Here is a 24587-nt window from a genome sequence, read left to right as displayed (position 1 = left end):
AGAGAGGGAACAGAGAAGAAACTAACCCTGCCCACACCTTGATCTTGGATGTCTAGCCTCCAGTCATAATAAAATAAATTTATATCATTTAATCTGTGGTATTTTAATATGACAGCCCTAGAAAATTAATAAGTACTTCTAAATATGTTTCTGAAATTCAGAAGGAGAAAAGATTAATATATAGTGAACACCTTTTAAGGTGCTGAATTTTTCAAATAGGAATTTATTTAAAAAGCAAAATCAAGACTCTAAAAGAGCCTAGAAGTCTAATATCAAGCAAAAATAAAAGTATGATTTATTCCTGGTAAGTTGATGTGCATTTTACATTTGGCCAATACTAGATTTGTACAAATTTTTGTGCAACTTTTCATATTCCATACTGGTAAATCTGCCAAACTCAGCAAACAGCATTTTGTAAGGGACTGACACACATTATAAAATCATACATGGTAAGAAAATCCATTCAAGCCAGACATGGTGGCACATGCCTTTAATTCCAGCACTAAGGAGGCAGAGGCAGGTGGATCTCTGAGATTGAGGCTAGCCTGGTCTACATAGTGAGTTTCAGACTAGCCTTGGCTACAGGGAGACTTTGTTTTAAACAAACAAACCCATTCAAAGGGCAAGGTCAACTATAGTAGAATGTAACAGAGCAAAGACAGTTCAGACATGAATTTGTATTCTACATTGCAACTAACCTTTTAGAAACTATCACTTGAAGCTGGAGAAATAGCTCAGCAGTTTCAAGCAATGGCTGTTGTTGCAGAGGACCTGAGCTAACAACTGTCCATAACTCTAGTTCCAGAGGATCTGACATCTTCTTCTGGCCTCCATGGGCATTGCATATACAAGGTAAACAACATACATACAGGCAAAATACTCCCTCATAAAATACAAATAAATAAAATCTTAAAAAGAGAAACTACCATTTACTGAATTTTGGAAGTGTCAGAGGATAGTCACAATTATCTGAAAAAGATTGTTAAAAAAACACTCCTTTTCTTTTCCAGTTAAACATTAGCCAGATTATCTTCATGTATCAAACAAAACATGTTGCAAAAGACTGAACACAAAAACAGATGTTGAGAATCTAGCTACTTTAGGTCAATCCTTAAAGACTTCATAATATTACAAAATAATGGTATTATTGATGCTTTTGTTTTGAAAAAATTTAAGAAAACTATTCTATAGATAGAAGGCTGCGACAGGCTTACCATATTAATTTGAAATTCAATTTACAAGTTTTAAGGCACTTTCTTAGACTTAATTTCTAATACAGTAAATACCGGTAGTGCTGGCACACATAAAATCTCAGCTGGGTATGGTGGTGTACACCTGTGATTCCAGCATCAGAATGACTGAGGCAAAAATACTGAAAGTTTTAGGCTAGCCTGGCCTATATGGCAAGGCCCTGTCTCAAAAACCAGTAACAGGACTGGGTGAGGTAGAACCCACCTTTAATCTCAGCACTCAACAGGTGGAGGCAGGAGAGTCAGGCCAGCCTTGACCATATAGCTAGTTTGATACAAGTGTGTGCTGTATGAGGCTCTGTCTCAACTGCCCCACCTACCATCTGAAAAACAACAAAAGGAATAGGGCTGGAAATGTGGCTCACGGGCAGAACATTTGCCTGGCATGCTCAAGCCCCAGAACTGCCCCCAAAAATAAAAAAAAAAAGAAGGGGGCAAAAAGCCAAATTCTTTAAAGTTCCTGTCACGAAATGAATTCAGTCTCCTCTCAAAACCCATATGTTGAAGACCTAACCTACTCCTAGCATTTGGAGACAGAGTCTTTTTAAAACTTTTCTAAAACATTTATTTATTTTGTTTGGGGGAGAGGGCACATACATGCAATGGTGCACATGTAGAAATCAGAGGAAAGTCAACTTGCGGAAATTGGTGAGAACCAATTCACCATGTGGGATCCAGGGATAAAATTCAGGTTGTCAGTTTGGGCAGCAAGCAGGTTTACCTGCTGGAGTCATCTTACTGCCCTAACAACAGTCTTTAAAAAAGAAGTAACAGATTAAATGAGGGTTGCTTCCAACCCAATAATGAGACAGACAGATGAGGAAGACCCAACCTCACTAAGCATTGGCTAGGGATTGAACTTTGTTTGAAAAAGTTCACACCAGGCAACTGTCCCAGGCTAGGCAAGGCAAAGGTCTCATGGGAATCAGCGCCACTGTCTCCACAGTTCCTGAGTCAGTGGGGTTATGAATGACACTGCTGTTGCTATTGATAGTTTAGGATGTAGGGATGGCAGCAAGCACAACTGCAGACAGCCCCGCCATTTTCACCAGAGCTGGGGCAGCTGCTTCCTCCAAGGTTCCTTGAGCTTGTCCATCAGGACAGCCATAGCTAGTTTGATAACCTCCCTGAAGTTCATGGAAATCTGGACCCAGCAGCTACTTCCAGGAGACTTCAGACCAACCACTAATGCCTAAAGAGACTTTATTCCTGTCCTAGGAACCACTGCAACTGCCATGGCCACTGCACTGCTTAGGGAGACTTTGCTTCAGGTGTGACAGTATCAGATGACCCTTATCTGACTGGGTCTACAGCTACTCCAGAAGGACTACATAGAACCCGACAGTTTACTGGGAGCACCTCCCCTACTCATGGCAGCAGGTGCACACGTGTGACTGATTATAAAAACAGCAACTTCTCACTCTCCCCAGGAAGCTTCTGTCTTGTGCACAAGGTCTGGTACTATAGTCTATGCCTCAACACAGATTCATCCAAGGTTTTATTACCCTTTCGTGGCAGATATTATCATGGGTAGAGCAAGACAACTCTCAGCATATCCAGAAGCATTACCTAAGAGTCCAGACAGCAACCAGGAGCAGATCCAGAGAGCTAAGACTGCAGGAAGAGCTTCCTGGAAGCTCCGGCTTCTAGCTGGTCACTGGGAAGAGTTCCAGAAAGTCAGTTATCTCCAAGGATCTCTCACAGTAAGAGCTGAGGGTCCTGGCCCCCAAGCTAACAGCTGTAGCCATGACAACTGAGGTGCTGACACCAACAGCTTAGATACTTACTGACACTAAGGGAGTTGTAATTTGCCTATTCATGACTCCATGTGAACAGAGCAGCTGAGAGGCTGCTACTACAGTACTGGTGTGTGTGTGGGGGTCCTTTTAACAGGAAGAACAGGAAGTTCTTCTGAGCTCTCACAGGAAAAATGTGAGTGAGGCCACCGTGAGATGCTCACATCTGCATACCAGGAAGAGAGGCTGTACCTGGAACCAACCCTACCTGCACCTTGATTTTGGACTTCCAGCCTCTAGAACTGTAAGAAAATTCATATCTGTTACTTAAACCCTCCAGTAATGAATTGCAAGAAATAATACTTGAAAGAGGTCCTGAGATAAAAGTTTTTGAAAACTATTGAGACAATAGCCCTTTGGTTGTCTACATTATCTGTAAACAATACTATTTCCTATTGTAACTTTGGAAAGTAATCATAATTTTCATTAGTTATTAAAAATAGGAAGAAAAAAAATCAGACAAGATCATCTTTAAAACTTTTTACTGGAACAGAGAGGTAGCTCAGTGGCTATAAGCACCTGTCACTCAAGAGAAGACCTGAATTTGATCCCTGAAGCCCATAGTGGGTGGAGAGAACTGATGCCTGAAAATTGTTTTCTGACCTTCACACACATCTACAACTCACACAATAATAATAAATAAAACTAAAACGTTAAACGCCTGTTTTTACGTGAGGTATGTAACTTATACATGATCTAAAAGCACATGAAAAAGCACATGAAAATGTGAAAGATTAACAAGGCTACTTTCATTTTCAGGAAACCAGCCTTGTTCATGCATTTGATGAGCACACAGACTATCCTCAGAGAAGGTGATGAGTCTCTTAACATTCTTTTTTTTTTTTTCTGAGACAGGATCTCCATGTAGCCCCAGCTGATCTGGAACTTGCTATGCAGACCTCCATCTCTCAGAGAGCCTTTTGCCTCTGCTTCCCAAGTGCTGGGATAAAAGGCGTGTTACCATGCCTGGTTTTCAATTGACTTTCTGAATACAAAGTCAGAGAGACATACAAAAATAACAGCACACTTTAGATTTTGCTTTAAGGGAGAAATAAAATAGTCAAATAGATTATCAGATTTATAACCACCAATCAGTGGACTGAAAAATACACTGAGTGCAATTTTTAACCATCTAAAACTTACACATAGTAAAGTTAATGGTAAAGTGTCAATAATTACTAATAGTAAGAAACATTCAATACATGAAAAATAGTTTTGATATCCTGGTAATTAGAGTTGATATAGTGAAAATTGGCAACAAAGCTGTGGAAGTCATCTACCAAACACCATTTTTAGTTGTACTAGGCCTTTAAGTAAGTAAGTTATAAAAGGCTTAGGTGGATGAAAAACTATCTCAATGAGTTTTTGAATTTTGTTGACACAAGTATGTTGGTGGATTGCTTTTAAAGCAGCAAATTCTGTACTCAAGTGCAACTGTTCTTTGCGGAGTATTTACTCTAATCTAAAAAAGCCAGCTAACACACTTAATTTTTAAGACTTTAAATCCCAGAGATAGCATTCAAAATTAATTCAATAAATTTCACTTCACATAAGTTTGCATGAAAAGACTAATTCAACTTGAGCTAACTTTTCTCAGTTTAAGTTTCATATGTAAAAGTAATTATGTAGTCTGTTTGGAAAAGTATAATCAATCCATGGGCATGCAAGTATCACTTTTATCTTATGAGAATTTCCCCATGTTCCAGTTACTTCGTTCCTTATTACATGCTGGCGAAAAGCAGTCATACTTTTTATAGCCAAATATCACTTCAGAGGATACCAGGTGGTTTTCAATATTTACCATGTAAGTCATGCATGAAATTTAAACATTACAAAAAAATGACTTACCAGTTGACACTCCTGAAATATGCACATTTTCAGAATGTTCTGCAAGAGCACCATTTCCTAAAATTAAACATAATGAATAAACTAATTTCCAAGATAAAATTTATACAAATTTTCTATAAATTTCAGATCCTTCTCTTTTTAACTTAAAAAAAAACTTTGAGAATTTCATACATGCATATAAGGGGTTTTGATCAAATCCACACCCACTCCCTCCCCTCCAACACCTCCCATATCTCCCCATTACTTTTTTCTGACAACTTTGTATACTCTTTTTTTCTTTCTTTCTTTTTTATTATTTTTAATTTTTTTTAAATGGGGCTTTTTGCTACTCTAATCTGAAGAGGTAACCCTAAAATCTTTTAGGGATACGATCTCCCATATACTTTTTGTCATTTTTGGCTTTTGGAACAGAGTATGTTGCTAAGAGGCCCAGGTACATTTTGACTTTTAGACAAGAAACTGGCTACTTTTCTTTGGGGTCTTTTTACCCTAACTGCCTAGCCAATTCCTACCTCCTATTCTTATCACGCCACCTTCTCAAGAGGTTACCCAAATTGCTGATAGGGAATCGGGACGCAGACTGCTCTGGCTTCTTCCATGCTGAACAGGGACACAAGGTGAGGCAAATGGAGTACCCCTTCAGTGAGTCTATTGAAAAGACTCCTGAATTGCCTAACTCTTACCTGTCTTTGACTTGTGAATAGGGGATGTGAAGGAGAAGTAAGATCCTTCTTTTAGAGATACAACTGTACAGAGGAACTATTTTCAATACTATTAAAAAATAGTAAGAAAAACATTTTGGAAGTCACAACAATATATTGTACTATAATGATCAAATAGAGATCTGATTAACATAAAGAATTTTTAAATCAACTATTCCTCAAAAAGGAACTCAGGACTCCCATTAGAAAAGAGCAAATGACTATTTAAGACAATTCTTAGAGCATGTCCAGTCAGCTGCAGTATCTTCGGTTACCAGGAAAGCCATAGATGTTAGTACCTTTAAAAAGGTCTTTCATTGTCTTATAAATCTTTTCTCATCAACGACTAATAGTTTCTTTAAAAATATACTATTTACTTTTTAAAATATTTTATTATTTTTATGTTATGTGTACGATTGTATTGCCTGCATGTATGTGAGTGTACCCGTGTTGTGCAATGCCGCGGAGGTCAGAAGAGAGCTTTGGATTCCCCTGGAACTGGAGTTAAGGATGGTTCGAGGCAAGGTCCTCTGCAAGAGCAGTCAGTGCTCTTAACCTTTTAGAGCAGTCAGTGCTCTTAACCACTGAGCCATCTCTCAAGTCCCTTATTTATTATTTTTATGTGTATGTGTGTATTGCCTGCATGTAGGTAAGCACACCTGTGTCATGAAATACCTGCAGAGGACAGAAAAAGCTGTCGGATCCCCAGGAACTGGAGTTACAGACAGTTGTTAGCTGCCATGTGGGTGCTGGGATTCAAACCCGGGTCTTCTGCAAGAATAGCCAGTGTTCTTAACCGCTGAGCCATCTCTCCAGCCCCAACAACTAATAGTTTTAAGAGCACTGCTTTTTGATTGGATTTAAGGCCTGCTTCACAAGATGGAGTCTATACCTGGTACTGCTGTCAGGGTCAAGAACCCCTAGCCACACAGGTCACAGGCCAGAAGGGAGAACCTTCCACTATTATCCTGCTAAACAGACATAGTATTAAGCTGACTCTTGGTGACTTACTGCTATACCCACGGATCAGTACACCTCTCAACTCTCACCAGAGAAGCTTCTTTTTGCACCAGATGGAAATTAACAATGAGACCCACAACTGGCCAACATGTAGAGAATAAGAGATTGCAGAGTGACTGGCTCTAAATGGGACATGTATATCACACTTTCTCCAAAGTTCAGGGGTCACTGTGGAAGAGGAAGTAGGAAGACTGTGGGAGCCATAGGTGGTTGATGCCTACAAGAAAACCATGTTTTCTGGATACAACAGGGCAGCTGCAAATATGAAGATGCAGCACTTGTCACAGCATGTACAAGACCTACATAAACCCAAGCCAGATAAAAACCCAGAATGGAGGGGAGAGACAGGCAGGAAGCCAAAGGCCTAACTGAGGATCTATTGGCAACTGATAGCTGCTGGGAGAGGGAGAGTCAGTTTTCTTTAAAAGTGTGATGCCAAGTAGGTTGACTAGGGTGCAGACAACGTACCCACATCCAAGAGCATTTGGGAAGCACAAATTGGATTTGACAGGCTTTTAAAAAGTAATAGAAGACATGAAATGAGGGGGTGAGTAGGGAAATGGGGATGTGTCTGAGCGGAGACAGGAAGGGGGTCTAATATGATAAAAATACATTGCATGCAATTCTCAAAAAAATCAATAAAATATTATTAAAACTTATATCCCACTTTGGAAGTCACTGATTTCTATACCTTCTGCAGAGGTAGACACATAGAAGCACGCATGTAATTTACTGGATATTACTTAATAAAAGTGTGATTTAAAAATATTCTTTTTTAAAAGTACTAAGGATATTTGAGCAATCAAATTAATGTAAACGAAAGTATTCCCTTTTAAATATATTTTCATTGTATTATAAACTATTACCATCTAATATCACCCCCCCACTGCCTTCCCTCCCCTTCATGTGCTGGAATATAAACTGGAATATATTATTAAATATACAGTCCTGCATCTGTTTGAAAACAAGACAGTCAAAAGAAAAAAAACTATAAACAATGGGGAATTCAGCTAAATATCAGGCTAGAAATAAGCACAAAGAAAATGAGAAACTTCATAAATCTAAAATGCCAATCAGAAGATATAGCACATAAGAGCCTAGTTTTTGGTAACACACATGTTAAAAATTCAAACACAGGACTCCTGCTACTATCATGACTGGAACTGATAATAAACCAGTAAGTCCACTGTGAACAATGTAAAAGGGTAGGGGAAATGTGAATAAAATTCAGGCACTAGACAGTAGTCTACGTAAGACTGGCTGCTGAGAAAAGAGGCAACTCAGGAGCCCTACTACTGCACAGGCTTTCTGTCTGGAGGTTTCCTGGAACAGGACACACTCAAGCAGAGCACAGAGACCTTAGGCTGGGAAGAAAGAGACTGGTTTAGAGAGGTAGTAGCAACAGTCAGAGTGTGATAGGGTAGAACCTTGCAAAAAAATTACCCCCCAAAGAGTCCTAGTCTCAGACTGACTACAAAGCTGTCTATGTGTATAATGAGTCTTTCCAAGGACAAGGTAGAAGTTAAAAACACTTCCTCTCACCAAGTGGGAAAAAGCTGAAGTTCTGACCTGCAGTGCACACCTGGGTATTAGCGGTAATCAGAGCAGCCACTTGAACATTTTCTAAAGGCTACTTATCATTTCCCTAGTGAAGCTTTAACATAAGCTCTACTGGAATGCTCAAAAATCTCTGGTAAGGGCCAGCAAGACAGCAAGTGTTAGGTAAAGGCACTTGCTACCAAGCCTGATGACAGTATTTCTATCCCAGGTACCCACATGGTGGAAAAAGAACTGACACTCTCAAGTTGTCCTCTGACCTCCACACTTGTGCCATGGCACATGGGCGTGTGAGTACACACAGACACATACACACATACACACACACATACCACAAAATAAATAAATAAAATGTAATAAAAATACTTTAAAATAAAATAAATTGAGGTTGGGTATGGTGGTACACACCTTTACTCCCAGCACTTGGGAAGCAGAGACTGGTGGACCACTGAGAGAATGAGGCCAGCCTGGTCTACACAGCAAGTTCCAGGCTAGCTGGGGTTCCTGTCTTCAAACAAACAAACAAACAAACAAATCACCCAGACAACAACAGTAAATAAAGAAATAAGTGAATAAATAGCTGGAAAACAGTTTCTTTCTTTTCATGATGGCTATATATGTATATGACTTAACAATTCCATATCTATGTAAGGGAAAAGAAAATATATCAAACAATCAAGCAAGCAAATCCTAAGAAGTACAAACAATTTCATACTTTATGGGCCTGTTACATAAAGTTCTTGAAGGAAATGTAACAAGCACTTAGGAACTGCTTTTGCTGAACAGCACTGATTCCTCACTTGGGCCCATAAGGAAACTAAAAGCAGGATGAAAGCCTGAGACTTCAGTCTAGCTTCATGTCTGTCTGCTTTACTTTGGCTCTGATGCCTAAAACTGTACAAGCATGTTATCACTTAGTGAGTGGCTGTCTACCTAACTGATCTCACCCCCTGTCACTGTCCTAACTCTGTAGTCACCCTGGACTCCAGGAGCAGCAGAGCAAGTAAAGTGGAAGCAGTCATCTCCGAGGAGTCGGACTGCTCCCCTCAAGTGATGACAGTGACAACTTCTTTGGACTATCTTTAGAACCAGAAGGATGACAATGATCACTGGTACCATGTCCTGACTAGATCCCTTAATTATGCACACCTCTTGTCCCTGCCCCAATTCTTTCTCTACTCAAAACTGGAGCTTATTCCAGTACTGGGGTCACTGGAACCTTTGTTTTCTTTCTCCATGCATTGATTAAATTTTCTTTCTGCTTTTCAGCATTTCTCTTCTCTTTGATTAGAATACTGGCATGGGTGACTGAGCCTGGCCTGCTGGGGCTGCTGGAGCTGGGGCTTTTGCCATAAAATTCCAGTTGCAGAAACGCTCTACTATAGGGCAGAAAGATTAACAGTTGCTTAATCTTTGGGAAGTATGGACAAATGACTTGTAAAAGGGAATGAGAGAATTGTTCAGGGGATGACCTATTCTGTACTTTGAATGGGGATGTTATATGCAAAATTTACCGAAGTATAACCTCAAAATGTATGCATGTTATTGCATGCAAGTTTTATCTCAGTAAAGTTAATGTTAAAAAGATATCAGCAGGCTGGACTCTAGATAAGATTTGATTCAGAGATCTAGCTTCCATGCTCCCTAATTCAATTGGTCATATGTTGGAATCTAACAAAAGGGATGCAGCAGTTCCATACTCACCCCAAGAACAGAGTATTTGTGATGAAGGCATTTTTAAAAAGAGGAAAGGGTAACTGGGTGGCAGACAAATGACAAACCACTATTACAGCATTTTTATCTCCTAATAAAACATAATTCAGGCTCCTTTTCAATTTTAACTTCCTCTACCCTTCTAGTCACCAAACTCACTGTTCTCTCTCCCATTTAAAAATAACAATAGGGGCTAGAGATGGGGTTCAGTGGTTAAGAACACTGACTGCTTTTGCAGAGGATCTGGGTTCAGTTCCCCCTGCACTCACAGAGTGGCTAGCAACTCACTGTAACTTCAGTTCCAGGGGATCCTATGCCCTCTCCTGGCCTCCATGGGAATTGCATGACACGTGGTGCACTTACATACATGCAGGCAAAACATTCATAACATAAAATAAAAATAAATTAATAAAAATAACAATAAAATTTCCTCAAGGTTCAATTAAATGTTAACTCAGCTGTAAAGCTGTGGGATGCCACTAGTGAGAAATGACTTTAAAGCTCCTATGACAGCATTTTGCATTCTTTAATGACCTAACAGACTAAGTCATTAACGATTAATAGCTACAACATTAGAATAAAGAGGTAAGAAGACATGGCAGGACTCTGAGTGGCAAACCAAACTTCGCCAAGCTTTCACTTAATGCAGTATTGTGGAATAAAACTTTCTACAAAGATGAAAATGTACCACAGAGGCATTATCTAACTGGGTAGCCTTTAGCCACCTGTGAGTGTTGGTCATTTGAATTGAGGGTAGTGTACCTTAGCAAATAAATTAATCTGACTTAATTTTAATTAATTCAACTTTAAATTTAAAATAAGCTCCTGTGGCTAGTGGCTATGTTAGACTTTTAGTCCTAAATCCAATTACCTATTTATACAAAAGGCAGAGGACAGTAACTGTTCTAAATTTCATTGCTAAGATAAACTCAGCAAACTCCAGACTGAAAAATTGTAAAAACAGTTTCTTCAATAAGTATTTTATAGTTTAAAAAAAAAAAAACCTCAACATTCGGGGCTGGAGAGAGAGCTCAGCAGTTAAGAATACTGACTGTTCTTGCAGAAGACCTGGGTTCAAATCCTAGCACCCACATGGCAGCTAACAACTGTCCGTAACTCCAGTTCCAGGGGATCCGATAGTCTCTTCTGTCCTCCATGGGCACTGCACGACATGGGTGCACTTACCTACATACAGGCAATACACGCATACACCTAAAATAAAAATAATAAAATATTAAAAAAAACAACATTCAAAAGTTTATGATTTAACTTATAGATTGAAAAAAGCCTAAACAAAGCCATCAAGAAATTACTAAGCATGACCCTATTTGGATTCTTCTTCATAAATACTTAAGAATTCGAGGGTTATATTTAAATTTGAATCTAGTTGGAGTCTTCAATAAAACTGAGGGGAAAACTCACAATAAACTGCAAGCATCTGTGTTCATTAAAAATGAAACCATCTATCCAGGAGTGGTAAAAGCACACCTTTAATCCCAGCACTCAGGAGGCAGAGGCAGGTGAATATCTGTGCGATAGAGGACAGCCTGGTTTACATAGCAAGTTCTAGGCCAGCTGGGGCTATAGGCAGACCCCATCTCAAAGACTGAAAAAAAAAAAAAAAAAGAAACTATCTTTATTTTTTAGAAATGTACATTAATAGGTGAAATAAATGATGCTTGGTGTTTATTTCAAAATATGAGAGGAAGAGCATAACAGGCAGTGAGTGGGACAGGAGACCGGCTCTGTTCATGGTGGCTGGGGCTTGGGTTTGTGGTACATGTATAATTTATTATCCTACCTGAAAGTCTTCATTTAACAATATGAAAATGATTTTTAAAAAGCCTCAGTATTTTATACTTATGATATAGCACACAAAATATTCTGTTTTAGATTTTTGCAAATGATCTAAAGCAGACTGGTGTCCTAAGGGCTAGCCTTTTATATACGATTTCAGTCTCCTCAATATTTTAATCTACTATCTTAAATGTGTAAATTATATAAGACATTTCTCATAATTTAATAGAGTTATAAACTTCATTCCAATTTAATTGTATAGAAAGGAAGCAACTGCAAGAAGCCTTGTAGGTTATTATGTTAAACTACATGAGATGATAACAAGGTAAGAAGTGTTCAAATGCTGGTCCTAGACTCCCTCAGTTCTGACACGTGATAGCCTGACCCGTCATTTGTGAGGATATGCATATAGGAAAAAAAAAGTCAGGCAAATACATATACCTTTTAAAAAAACTACTAGTGAGGCTTCTACATATAAATTCTAGGTGATCTGCTAGACAGGCCAGTTTGATAGTGGAAGGCTCTTTCTGCTTGGGGTACTTAGGGTAGGTCTGACATGTAGAGCCAACATACACAGAGTGGCTACTTCCTTTCTCAGAACTGTGATTGACTCCTGGCTTTCTGTTAAATGAAGTCCTTAGGGGTTGGACCCTAATTTAAGACTGGCATCCTTTTAAAGGGGAAGAAGTACCAGAGCCCTTCCTTTATCCATGCATTGAGATGAGACCATGAAAGAGCAAAGAAAGGCACTGAAGTCACGAGATGCCTCAGCAGAGTCAACCTGACAGCATCTAAGTCTTGGACTTTCAGTATCCACAGCTATGAGAAAACAAATGTCTCTTCTTTAAGTGCCAATTTGGCATTTTGATATGTTAGTTCAAATATACTAATACACTATTCTTGGGTTTATTTAAAACTGTTTATAAATTCTTTAAAAATGTTTGAAGAATTCAGTCTAATACTCTGACGAAAGGCTCCCTAGTATCTAACAAATGGTTAAAATGAGATATTTCACACACAAAAAGGTTAAGATTAGATTTTCCTACTTCATGTAACTACTGAAAATCATTAATTATCTTATGTCTATAACTTTTTCATTAAAATCTTCAGCTACAGATTTTATGAACTGGTCAAAATCTACTTCACACTTTAAATAACAGTAATTATTATAAGGTACTTTTTCTGGAAAAGACACTATAGGTATTCCATAGTATTATCTTCATAAGATCTTATTTGAAATATCTTAAAAATAAGGGTATGGGGGCTAGAGAGATGGTTCAGTGATTAACAGCAGTTGTTTTGCAGAGGATCCCAGTTCAGTTCCCAGTACCCATGTCCTGTAGCTTACAACCGCCTGTAACTCCAACTCCCAGGGGATCCAACAGCTCTAGCCTCTGCAGGCACCTATACTCATGAGCACACAGCTATACACAGTCACATTCACATACACATAACTAAAAAGAAAACAAATCTCAAAAAACAAGGGTATGATGACAATGCTATTCAGAGTACAAAGACTAAACAGCACAAGCTCCCAGTATTCATAGAATGAACCACATTCCAGAAGAGCATACAAAGCTCTTTATGACTTCTACTGCTGAGCATCTCAGAAAGTGTTCACACAGATGGAAATAATTTTTATTCTAAAATTAGCTTAAACTACTGGTATAAGAACTCACAACAAAGAAGAGGAATTTTAAGATGATATGAGTCCAATGATTCCTACCTATGTATGACTCCTGTGATTTGTAAGAGTAATACAGGGGCTGGAGAGATGGCTCAGCAGTTAAGAACACTGGCTGGGCTGTTCTTACAGAAGGCCTGGGTCCAATTCCCAGCACCCACATGGCAGCTAACAATTGACTGTGACTCCAGTTACAGAAGATCTGACACCCTTTTCTATCTTCTGTGGGCATTGCATGACACATACATGCAGGCAATACACACATACACAGAAAATAAAAATAATATATAAAATACTAAAAAAAAAAGAGTACTATAAAGGTTTGAAGGAATTCAGAATTCCAGGAAAATAAAAGGAATTGCTTATCTACACTTCTTATATTAATATCTTTATTAGGAAATATTTCATATATCATAAAATCTTTTTTAAAATATATTTTTTATGTGTATGAATGTATTGCTTGCATGTATGTAAGTGTATCCATGTTGTGTAGTGTACCCAGAGGCCAGAAGAGGGTGTTGGATCCCCTGGGACTGGAGCTACAGATAGTTGTTAGCCACCATGTGGATGCTGGGATTCAAACCCATGTCCTCTGCAAGAGTAGCCAGTGCTCTTAACTGCTGAGCCATCTCTCCAGCCCCCATAAAATCTTTTAAAAGTACACAATCCAGTGATTTAAAACTACAGTCAAAAAGATACACAACTAATACCACTATGTAATACCTGTACATTTTCATTACCCCTCCAAAGAAAACTTGTACTCCCCTTTCCTCAGTCCCTAGCAACAACTAATCTACTTTCTGCCTCTATCAGAACAGGGCTGCCTGGTCATTTAAATATATGAAAACATCTATGTTCCCTCTGCTTCATTCTCTTTTATGCCTCAATAATAGTTCATCATTGGACATGCATATTTTATTTATTCATCAGCAGAAAGACTGAGTACTCTCTAGTATATGTATAGAATAGAATTGGTGAGCATATGGTGACCCCACGTCCACTGTTCTGAGGTTCTACCAAACTGTTTTCCAAATGGCTATATCCGTTTACATTTCCATCTTCGAAGCAGGAGAGTTCGGTGTCTTCATATCCTTGCCAGTACTTGTGGCCCTCCATCTTTGGGGCTGTGTGTGTATTGCACGCATATGATTATATAAGTGTGTTGCACCCACTGACACACATGTGGAGTCCAGGGGAAGGCCTCATGTGTCTTCTTTCCTTTTCTGCCTTATTGGCTTAAGACAGGGTCTCTCACTGAAGCAGAAACTTGCCATTTTAGCTAGGGCAGCTCATTCGTGAGCTCTTAGAAGCTGCCTGTCTCTATGCTGCAGTACTGGGGTTACAGGCCTGTACAGCCATGCCTGGCTTTTTATGTGGGTGCTGGGGATTTGAACGCAGGTCCTTATGCTTGTAGAGCAAGTGCTCTTATTCACTGAGCCATCTTTTTACCATCTTTTTTAGTCATCTTACTGGGTGTAAAGTGGTTATTTCCTGACCTTAATTTTCATTTGCCTATTGGATAATGATAATAAGGTCTCTTCATAAGCTTATGAGTTATTTGTATGCACCCTTTAGAGAATGTCATTCAAATCTTTTGTCTCTATTAATTGGTTGAACCGGCTTTTTTTTTTTTTTTTTCATTACTGCTGAGTTACAAGAGTTCTTCATACACTGTGGGTAATAACTTCTTGGTCACACAAATAATTTACAAATATTTTGTCTTCTACAGTTTGATTTTTTCACTTTCTTCATGATCTTGTGAAGAAGCAGTTTGTTGAGGCAGCACGGTGTACTTAATTTTTCCTTTAGGTGTTTGTGCTTTGGTCATCATTTGTAATCATATTTATATAGTACTGCTAGACTCAGTTTGCTAGCATTAGGTTACATGATTTTTGCATCTACATAGATAAGGAAAATTGATTTGGGCTTTTTTATTTTTTGGTATGAGGGCAATAAAACCATCACTGGATGAGCTAGATACAGTTTATTTAAGACACATGTGTTTATACGTTATATATACATACATATTTAAAAGCTAGATGCTGTTACTTGTATTTTGCTCTCACTTAAAGTGAGGCTTAAAGTGTATATTTTGAAATACTGCTTTTGCATAAAATTCATTGATTTCCAGAGCCCTAGCAGGTCTATCCAGTGCTGTAGCCTCCACCACAATCAAGACAACATTTCCATGACCCAAAAAAGCTCTCTAGTGCCCTTTGCAGCCAATCCCCATTCAGCACTCCTAAAGCCTGGCAATCACCAATCACAGTCACCATGTAAGATGCATAATGCACCACACTGAACTTAGATGTATTATTAAATCTCCCTCCTGAAGTTCTAAAGATATCATTATCCCCATATCACAGATGACAAAAATGACCTAGGGTAAGTAACTTGCCCAAGTCTTCCGGCTAATAAGTGGTAGGTAGGGCCAGATGTAATTCTAATCTACTTAATCTCAACATTAAAAATAGTTTTCATTCTCCACTACTTGCCCTTCTGGTGAATCTAGTCAGCCTATCTAGAGGTCTTTGTTAATAAATCATTGGCTTTTAATGAAAAACTTTTAATGTCTGTCTACATGTATTTTAGTAAATATACTTGCTGAGCTCATTTATGGCTGACCTCTTTTAAAAGAAAATGTTTAGGGGCTGGAGAATGGTTCAGTGGCACATACTGATCTTGCAGAGGACCTGAGTTCAGTTCCCAGTACCAACATCAGGCAGCTCAAAACTGCATCTAACTCTAGCTTCAGCAGATCTGACACCCTCTTCTGTACCCACTGGATGTTTTCTTTAAAATATCCAGTAATGCTCTCTTCTACAGCAATGGGTCACTTTAAAAAACACTCTTCTACATGAGCTGTAAGGACAGCAAGAATAGCTGTGGTTACTGCCTTCCAATGTTTGATGACACCATTTTGCCATTCATGCACAAATTATGGAAAACAAAGAAAAAGTACTGACCTTTTAATGACAAAGATATGTGATTTCTAATGTATTAGGATGCAGAAAACCATTTTTAAAAGACAGAATTAAGAAAACTGAAATGTAAAAATACTTTTTAACATTACGAGCAATGACTGACTTATTAAAATCATCAGTGATGTTTGTACATTTAATTTTTTCTGCCCTTAACTCATGTTTTCTTATTTTGCATCACGTATCTTATTGTTGTCTCTTTGCTACCTTTATCATGTATAAACAACAAAAGAGTTGTCTGTGTCAACTTCTAGCCATATCTATGACCAGAGACCACAGATTAACAAGTGGTAAGTATTCTACCAACAGTGTATGGGAATGTCTTCTGTTACAAACAGGAATCTTACCAAACCTTGTAACCAAAGTTAATCTTATGCTTTGAGTTCATTTACGATGTAAACAGTCTTACTGGGCCTTGAGGCTTTAATCCCTTATGACCCTTTCTTGCTTCTGACCAAGAATAATGTGTGTGTGCGTGTGCGTGTGTGTGTGTGTGTGTGTCTATCTTGTGAAAATATCAGCACTGAGCAGTGGATATTGCTGAAAGAAAGGTATTATTCCACTTGTGCTGCAAACAATAGGTGGGTTTAGACACATAACATCTATTTGTGGTTGTGTATGCTGTTCTGAGTCAGTAGGGGTTAGAAAGGGAAAATTCTTCTCTGATAAGACAAATTCCCTTCCTTTCTCGTATCATGCTGGATGTACTGTTTCAATAAACAGAAAAGGTCCTTTGTTCAGGAAACAGTCTGAGAGAACTCCAAAGCAACAAGTTCTCAGAACAGATTGGGCTCAGTCGTGGTTTTAACTGATGTCAAGGGTCAGCTGTCTTTCTTCAGGCACTGCAGTATTGTGGTATCATTCTGCCACAACAGGGAAGCTGTTTTACTAGTTTACCAGAGGATCTAGGCAGGGAGCAAGTTCAAGATCACTCTGGATCCTAGAGTCATTCATCAGCCCTTCTTCTGTTTCATCTTCAGACCATTCCTCCTTTCTGGTTCCTTTGTCTCCTCTTACACACATATTAAGGATTTCTTGTCCATTAAAACAATCAAAACCATCAAAACAAAATGAAACAAACAACAAAAAAAACATGACTTCTTTCTTTTCTGGTCTACAACCCCCTTCCCTATTTTGGTCTTTCCTTTTTCAGCCTGATTCTTCATGTTACATTTTTAGCCAAAGTTTTCAAAAGAAAAATCTACAGTCACTAACACAGCATACTTCCCTGTCACTTACTTGAGTCTTATTCAGATTACCAATAAAATACTTATAAAACACTTTATCCTCAAAAACATCAAATTTTGAATCTGGTTTCTGATAGCTGAAGAACCACATAATTATGAGGAACAGCATCACTACAAATTCACGGTTTTAATTCTAGATACTCAAGGCTGTTGTCTAATCTTTTAACAAAGCTTGTTTCACTATATCCCCTACTCTCTTGAAAACTATATCAGTCCTTTATTTCTTCAAGGCTTCAACTAAATTTCTTTTTTTTTTCTTTATTATTTTTATGTGTATGTGTGTATTGCCTGAATGTATGTAAGTGCACCCATGTCGTGCAATGCCCACAGAGGACAGAAGAGGCTGTTAGTTCCCCTGGAGCTGGAGTTACAGACAGTTGTTAGCTGCCATGTGGGTGCTGGGATTCGAACTCAAGTCTTCTGCAAGAACAGCCAGCGTTCTTAACCACTGAGCCATCTCTCTCCAGCCCCCTCAACTAAATTTCTTAATATTCTTAGTGAATTATCAATACCTTGCTTGCCAACTATCCAGGGACCTTTAGGAATAACTCACTGTTCTTTTCTTTTCTAGAAACCCCTATTTGTTGCTATGGTTTGAATCTGAAATATCCCCCATAGGCTTATGCTTTGAATACTTGGCCCCCAGCATGTGGCACCATTTTAAAGGATACAGAGACACGGGGCCTGGCTGGTGGAAGCAGGTCACTGGTCTTGGAAGATTATATCCCATAATACTGGCCTGGCTCTCTCTGCTTCCTGGTGATGTATACATTACAGCCACTACCTCTGGCTCCTGTTGCCAAAAAAGGAGCTCCTCTGCCAAGCCTTCCCCACTACAATGGTCTAAATTCATGAGTCAAAATAAATCTTTTCTCTTCTAAGCTGCTCTGGTTGGATCTTTTGTCATAGTGACAAGGAACACAACCAATACAGAAAATTAGTACAAAAAATGGGACTGGTATGCAATGATAAATCTGACCCTGTAAGGTCTTAGGTCTTTGGATCTGGCTTTAAGGAAGTATGTTCAAGAGTTTGGAAATGTGGGTCAAAGAAACCTCAGAATTCTGTAAGCTCCTCTCAGTGGAAGACCAGAACGCCAATAAAAATGTGACCAACAGAGGCTGGAGAGATGTCTCAGCAGTTAGGAGCACTGGCTGCTCTTACAGAGGACCCGGGTTCAACTCCCAGCACACACATTGCAGCTAACAACTGTCCATAACTCCAGTTCCAGGGGATCTGACACTCTCTTCTGTTCTCCGCGGGCATTGCATGACACAGGTGCACTTATACACATACAGGCATTACATTCATACACATAAAATAAAAATATTAAATAAAATATTTTTTTAAAATGTGACTAGAGACTGTGCTCCTTAGGTTTCATATTAGAACAAGAGCTATGGAAAACTGGGTGAGAGGTGATTTGTGCTACATTCTGGCAAAAAATTTGGCTACATTTTGTTCATGTCTGAAAATCTACATGAGACTGAATTAAAAAATGATGGACTAATTTATCTGGCAGTGAAAATTTCAAAATAGCATAACATTCAAACTGTGACTTAGTTACTGATTACTGCTTTTAAACAGTTTTACAGTGAGCCTCAAGAGCCAAAATGAAAACTGTGCCATTAAGGCAGGAAAGGCATATAAATACTTTTAAAGTTGTTAACAAAGCAAGTTTGGATAAAGTTGCAGCTTAAAAAGATAGACACCATTAAGAAGGGGACTCAACTCAGCAAGGACAACATGAAAAGTGCTTTGATCAAAACCCTCTCTCAAAAGCTCAAGGTGTAAAAATGCAAATTTCTTTGAAAGACTTTCATTTGAAAGAAGTGTGTCTGAAAAGAAAGAGCTTTCAGGGCACCTTCCTGGAGAACAGTCACACGGGAACGTTTTGAACACCTGGCCTGAGTTTACCACACTATTGAAGGTTGTGGAATCATCAAGAGGGGCTTGGCTGGTGGAAGTAAGTCATTTCACTAACAGGAAGTCTTAGAAGGTTACAACCACCCTTGGCTCAAGTCTAGTGGTCTCTACTTCCTGGTCTACTATGATGTGAACAGAGGTGGGCTCTCACTCTGCCATGCCTTCCCTACAACCATGGACTGTGCCCTCTGAAGTCATGAGTCAAAATAAATCTTTCCTACCTTCATTGCTCCTACCGTGTATGTTTGTCATAGCAATGAGAAATGCTGACATTTAAAATGTTCTCCACATGGAGAGTTCTTAAATTTCCACCATTAATACAAACCTTTCCTTGGAGATGCAAATTTTTATTTGACTCCCAGAACTCATTGAGTACTGTGAGTCAAATCACTGTGGTTGGCACTTTTCATTCACTATACTAATCTTCTCAGCATCCTTGTAAAGTAGACGCTATCCTCATTTTTACAGGCACAGAAACTGAGACTTAGAGAAGATAAAAGTTCATCATAAGGACACTCAGTGTCCTTTTGAGTTACATTTCCTTGATGGCTAAAGATGTTGAACACTTTTTCATATATTCATTGGTCATTTGTACTTTTCGAAAAATGTCTGCTAGGTTCACTTGTTGATAGGATTATTTCCTGTTGGTGTTTGTTTTCTTCCTACATTCTAGATATTAATCCCATTTGATTAATAATTGACAAAGATTTTGTTCCCATTCTTCAGGCATTTCTTCAAGATGCTGAATTTTTCCTTTTGCTGTGCAACTTTCCAATTGCACACAATCCCTTGCCAATTCTTACTTCCTGAACTACTGGAATCCTTTCCAGAAAGTCCACACTTATGCCTATACCTTGAAATGTTTCCTATTTTCCTTTAGTTCTTTCAAGTCAGATCTTACTTTAAAGTCTTGGGTCCAGTTGGCCTTTGCACATCATGAAAGATAGGAATCTAGTTTCAGGGGCTGAAGAGATGGCTCAGCAGTTAACAGCACTGGCTGCTCTTGCAGAGGACCTGGGTTTGAGTCCCAGCACCCACATGGTGCTAACAACCACCTATAACTCAGTTCCAGGGGATCTGATGCCCTCTGTTGGCCTCTGTGGTCCTTACATGACATGAGTGCACTTACATGCAGGCAATATACTCATGCACATAAAATTAAAATAATAAATTAAAAAAAAAAAAAAAAGAATCTAGTTTCAGTCCTCAACACATGGATATTCCCAGCACCACTTACTTCAGAGTCTATTTCCTCCCTGTATGTTTTTGGCACTTCTGTAAAGAATCTGAGACTACTGCTACATGTGCTTGTTTCTGGGTCTTGTCTTCTTTTTTTGTTTGTTTGTTTTCGGTCTTTTTGAGACAGGGTCTCCCTGTAGCCCCAGCTGGCCTGGAACTCACTATGTAGACCAGGCTGTCAGACTGGCCTGGAACTCACAGAGATCTGCCTGCCTCTGCCTCCCGAGTGCTGAGACTGAAGGCGTGCACCACCACACCCGATGGGTCTTGTCTTCTAGTCTATTTGTCTACATGTTTGGTTTTGTGCCAGTACTACACTACTAAAGTATAATTACTTTTACATCAAAGACTCTTATCTCCCTCTATACCATTCTGCCTTAACATTGCCTAAGTACATAAAGTTTACTATGTGCAAGACTGAACTTCTTTCCACCCTCTCTTATATTTCTTACCTTGGTGAATGGTAAGAACATCTCACACTTGTCCAAAAACAAATCTGAAAGTCATTCTGTATTTCTTTATCATCTCTCCCTTCCTCTCATGTCACACATTACATGCTAAGTTCTCTTGATTCTTGACTTTTTTTCTAACTCTCCTACTATTTCTTTATTTTGATATTTCTTTCCTGCCTTTTTGCAGTGACTCTAATCTCTACAAGAATAAAAGCACAGAAAAATGTATGGCTCTTTTAGACAACAGATAAATACTTGCTAAATGTAAGAATAAATGATTAGCCTGGAAGCTGCTTTCCCACTTTTGATCTTGCAGCTCTCTGATCCCTTGTGCTGTTCTCATTCTTTGCAATGCTATGAGAGACTTTTTAAAAAGGCACATCTGATATTTATCTGAAAAATGGTTTCAACTTCTTTCATGTATAAGACCGTCTAAGGCCCACATGATTTGGCTCTTCCTTATCTTTTAACCTTTAACATTAGCTACTTCCTATTTTTACCTTACATGTATATACTCTGGATGCAGTTTCTAAAATTCTGATGCTTTAAGAATGATGTTCCCTCTGCCTGGAGCAGTCCATTGGACTGTTACCAGCTATTCTCTCAGGTCCTTCAACCCCAGGAAACACATATCTATACTTAGGACAAGTAAGGGTCTTTATTGTTTTCACAGTACATCGGATTAGTACTGTGTTATAAACACATCACTCCCATGGTTCTTATCATCTTTGGGGAGTAAGCAATTCAGCTGCCACAATTTGTGTAATTCAATTAATTCAATCCAACCAAAGTCTGGGTGCCTTAGAGCAAAGAAAGTCTTTCTGTCTTCTACTTTTTACTTTTACCACCTGCCTTGCTACTATCTTGCATCTATCTCTCCCACTTTCTGACAATAAGATCACTAAATGCTTGCTTATTCAATGGTTCAAAATTATCAGATTTTGAAATAAGGCATGAAATACCCTTTGCGCAATTAAAAAATCAGTTTCATGTTACAGTTTGTTAAGAGGGTAAACAATGATTAGGGTTAGAAAAGTCTAAAAAGGAAGGAAGATAGGCATTCTTTCATTATAGTTAGAAAGCCACAGGGGGAGAGAATTCAGATGTAAGTGCTGACTTTGATTAGAGGCTTTATAGAATTATTTGATAAAAGTAAAGCTGTTGGGAAGCTTAAGACTTGAGAGTATAAGGGACCTGGCTCTGCATTAGTGTTAGCTGACTGGGATGGAGCAGGGCAAAGACACCAAGGAAAAGGCATGTTTTCACCATTTTCAATCCCCAGTTGATTCCTGGGCTCTTCTTAATAGTAGCTTGCACACCAGGACCATAAAAAAACATGTTTGATCCCTTTCTTCCTCTCAGTGAACAGCTGGCTTCCCATTAACCTCTAACAAAGCTCATCCTATAACTTACCTACTTCTTCACAAGACTTTCAAACATTTATCCTATATGGGCTGGTGACATCGCTCACTGTGCAGAGGTGCTCTGTAAGCCTGACAACCTGAGCTCCATCCAGGAATCCCCACAAGGTGGCAGGAGAGAACCAACTCCTCCACATGCACTCTGTGGCACCTGCATGTACACACACACACACACACACACACACACACACACACGCACGCACGTACGCACGCACACACACACGCACAAACATTATCCTACAGAAGTATCACATGTGAGTGTATCCTTTGTATACTTTGACTTTCTACCTCAGATATATAAGCATGCTTCCCCAAGTGAAAGAGAAAGATATTTATCTAGTATGTATCTGTTGTGACAAGATGAACTTTTTTGAGTACGTATGCATGTGCGTACATGTGTGTAGGCCAGAGGACAGCCTCAGGTGTCATTCTTCAGGCGCTGTCCCTAGGTTGGCAAACTCCAGGGACCCAACTGTCTGTCCCCACCTCCCCAGTCCTTGGATTACAAGTGTATACTATCATACTTGACTTTTTAAATGTGGGTTCTGAGGATCAAACTCAGGTAAAAGCCAGGTACTTTACCAACTGAATTACCCTGCCAGTCTCACAATTAATAAACTTTCACTGATTTCAATTTACTTAATGTTCTAGTTACTTTTCTGTTGCTGTGAAAAACTTCATGACCAAAAGCAACTTGAGTAGGAAAGGGTTTATATAGCTTACAGCTCACAACCTACTCTCGAGGGAAGCCAAGACAGGAATCAGGAAGCAGAAACTGAAGCAGAGACCATGAAGGAAAATGCAGCTTACTGGCTTGTTCAGCTACTTAATAGAGCCCAGGCCCACCTGCCCAGGGATGGCACTGCCCACCATGGGCTGGACCCTCCTACATCAATTAGCAATCAATGCCCCAGGGCCATACCCATAAGCCAATTTGATGGAAGGAATTCCTCAACTGAGTTTCTTTCATCTCTGGTGTTTCCAGTTTGTACCAAGTTGACAAAAACGAACCGGCACACTTATTGAGTCAAATATTTGAAACAGGTATTATCTCCAGGTTATGAGGAAATCACATTTTAGGAACAGTAATAATTTGTTCATGGTGATGCTGCTTAAGTCTGTCTTATCACAAAAACTACACATTTAATTATCTCAGTATACCTTCCAAAATATAAATGTGTCTTATTTCAGCTAACAATTCCATCATTTACAAAACACTTTCCTAATATACATCGTCTTATTTTAAAGCAATCTCAGGAGTAATTGATACATTCCCATTTTAAATTCCAGGAAGTTGACAGCTGCCTTTCTGTAAATGACATCTAGATTCAGTGAAATAAGAAATGGGTATTTTATACTGACAATGAACCCAAGGGATGAAGGCATTTTCAAAGGACAGATTGGTGTTAGTAGCTGTCAAAAGCAACCTGGGAGGCAATGTTAAAATCTACTACAAAGGCTACCAGGAGGCATGCCATACAGTGAGAAGGATATGAGCCTTGGTGGCACCAAGAAGTCCTGATTTTGATTACTAATTTGGTTATTTTCCATTGTCTTTTTGTGAATGACGTATGTTAAAAGCAAATGCCAAGTATCATTGTTGCCTCAATGTCTCCATGGCCATGTCTACATATCTATAATTCTAATACTTTAACAAAGATAGTAACAGTTCTTGATATCATTTAATATAACCAGACCATAATCAGATTTGCCTGATTGTTTCATATGTATCTTTTCATCCTGATCATTTGAAGCAGGCTCTGAAGTCTGTGTTATCACATTTGGTTATTATGTTTCAGTCCTTCTGAACCTGGAGGGATAGTGCTCATTTTCTACCAGCCAGACTTATTAAAGAAACCAGATCACCTACTCTGTAAACGTATTCATATTCTGTGGTGTTGCTTACTTTTTTTTTTTTTTTTTTTTTTTTTTTTTTTTTAATAGGGGCTCACCCT

The 24587-nt window shown here is 38.8% G+C and overlaps 1 protein-coding gene across 3 annotated transcripts in view; it reads right to left on the bottom strand.

The window, feature by feature from the left end:
* The window catches only part of Lrp12 (LDL receptor related protein 12), a 91672-nt gene that overhangs the window by 45643 nt on the left and 21442 nt on the right, over positions 1-24587 (bottom strand). Inside the window, exons 2-3 of one of the 3 annotated variants that reach the window (XM_029555201.1) lie at positions 11071-11097; positions 4895-4951 (exon numbers count right to left, since the gene is read on the bottom strand). The exons of 1 other annotated variant lie outside the window; for it this stretch is intronic. In XM_029555201.1, the coding sequence (XP_029411061.1) occupies positions 4895-4951; positions 11071-11097 (84 nt within the window). The remainder of the gene's footprint in view (positions 1-4894; positions 4952-11070; positions 11098-24587) is intronic. One more of the 3 variants, XM_008851515.3, reaches the window with a different exon arrangement.

The sequence above is a fragment of the Nannospalax galili genome, unplaced genomic scaffold (genome assembly GCF_000622305.1).
Source record: "Nannospalax galili isolate Female #2095 unplaced genomic scaffold, S.galili_v1.0 scaffold284, whole genome shotgun sequence".
Classification (NCBI taxonomy): domain Eukaryota; kingdom Metazoa; phylum Chordata; class Mammalia; order Rodentia; family Spalacidae; genus Nannospalax; species Nannospalax galili.
This window is presented reverse-complemented; position numbering and strand designations above follow the sequence as displayed.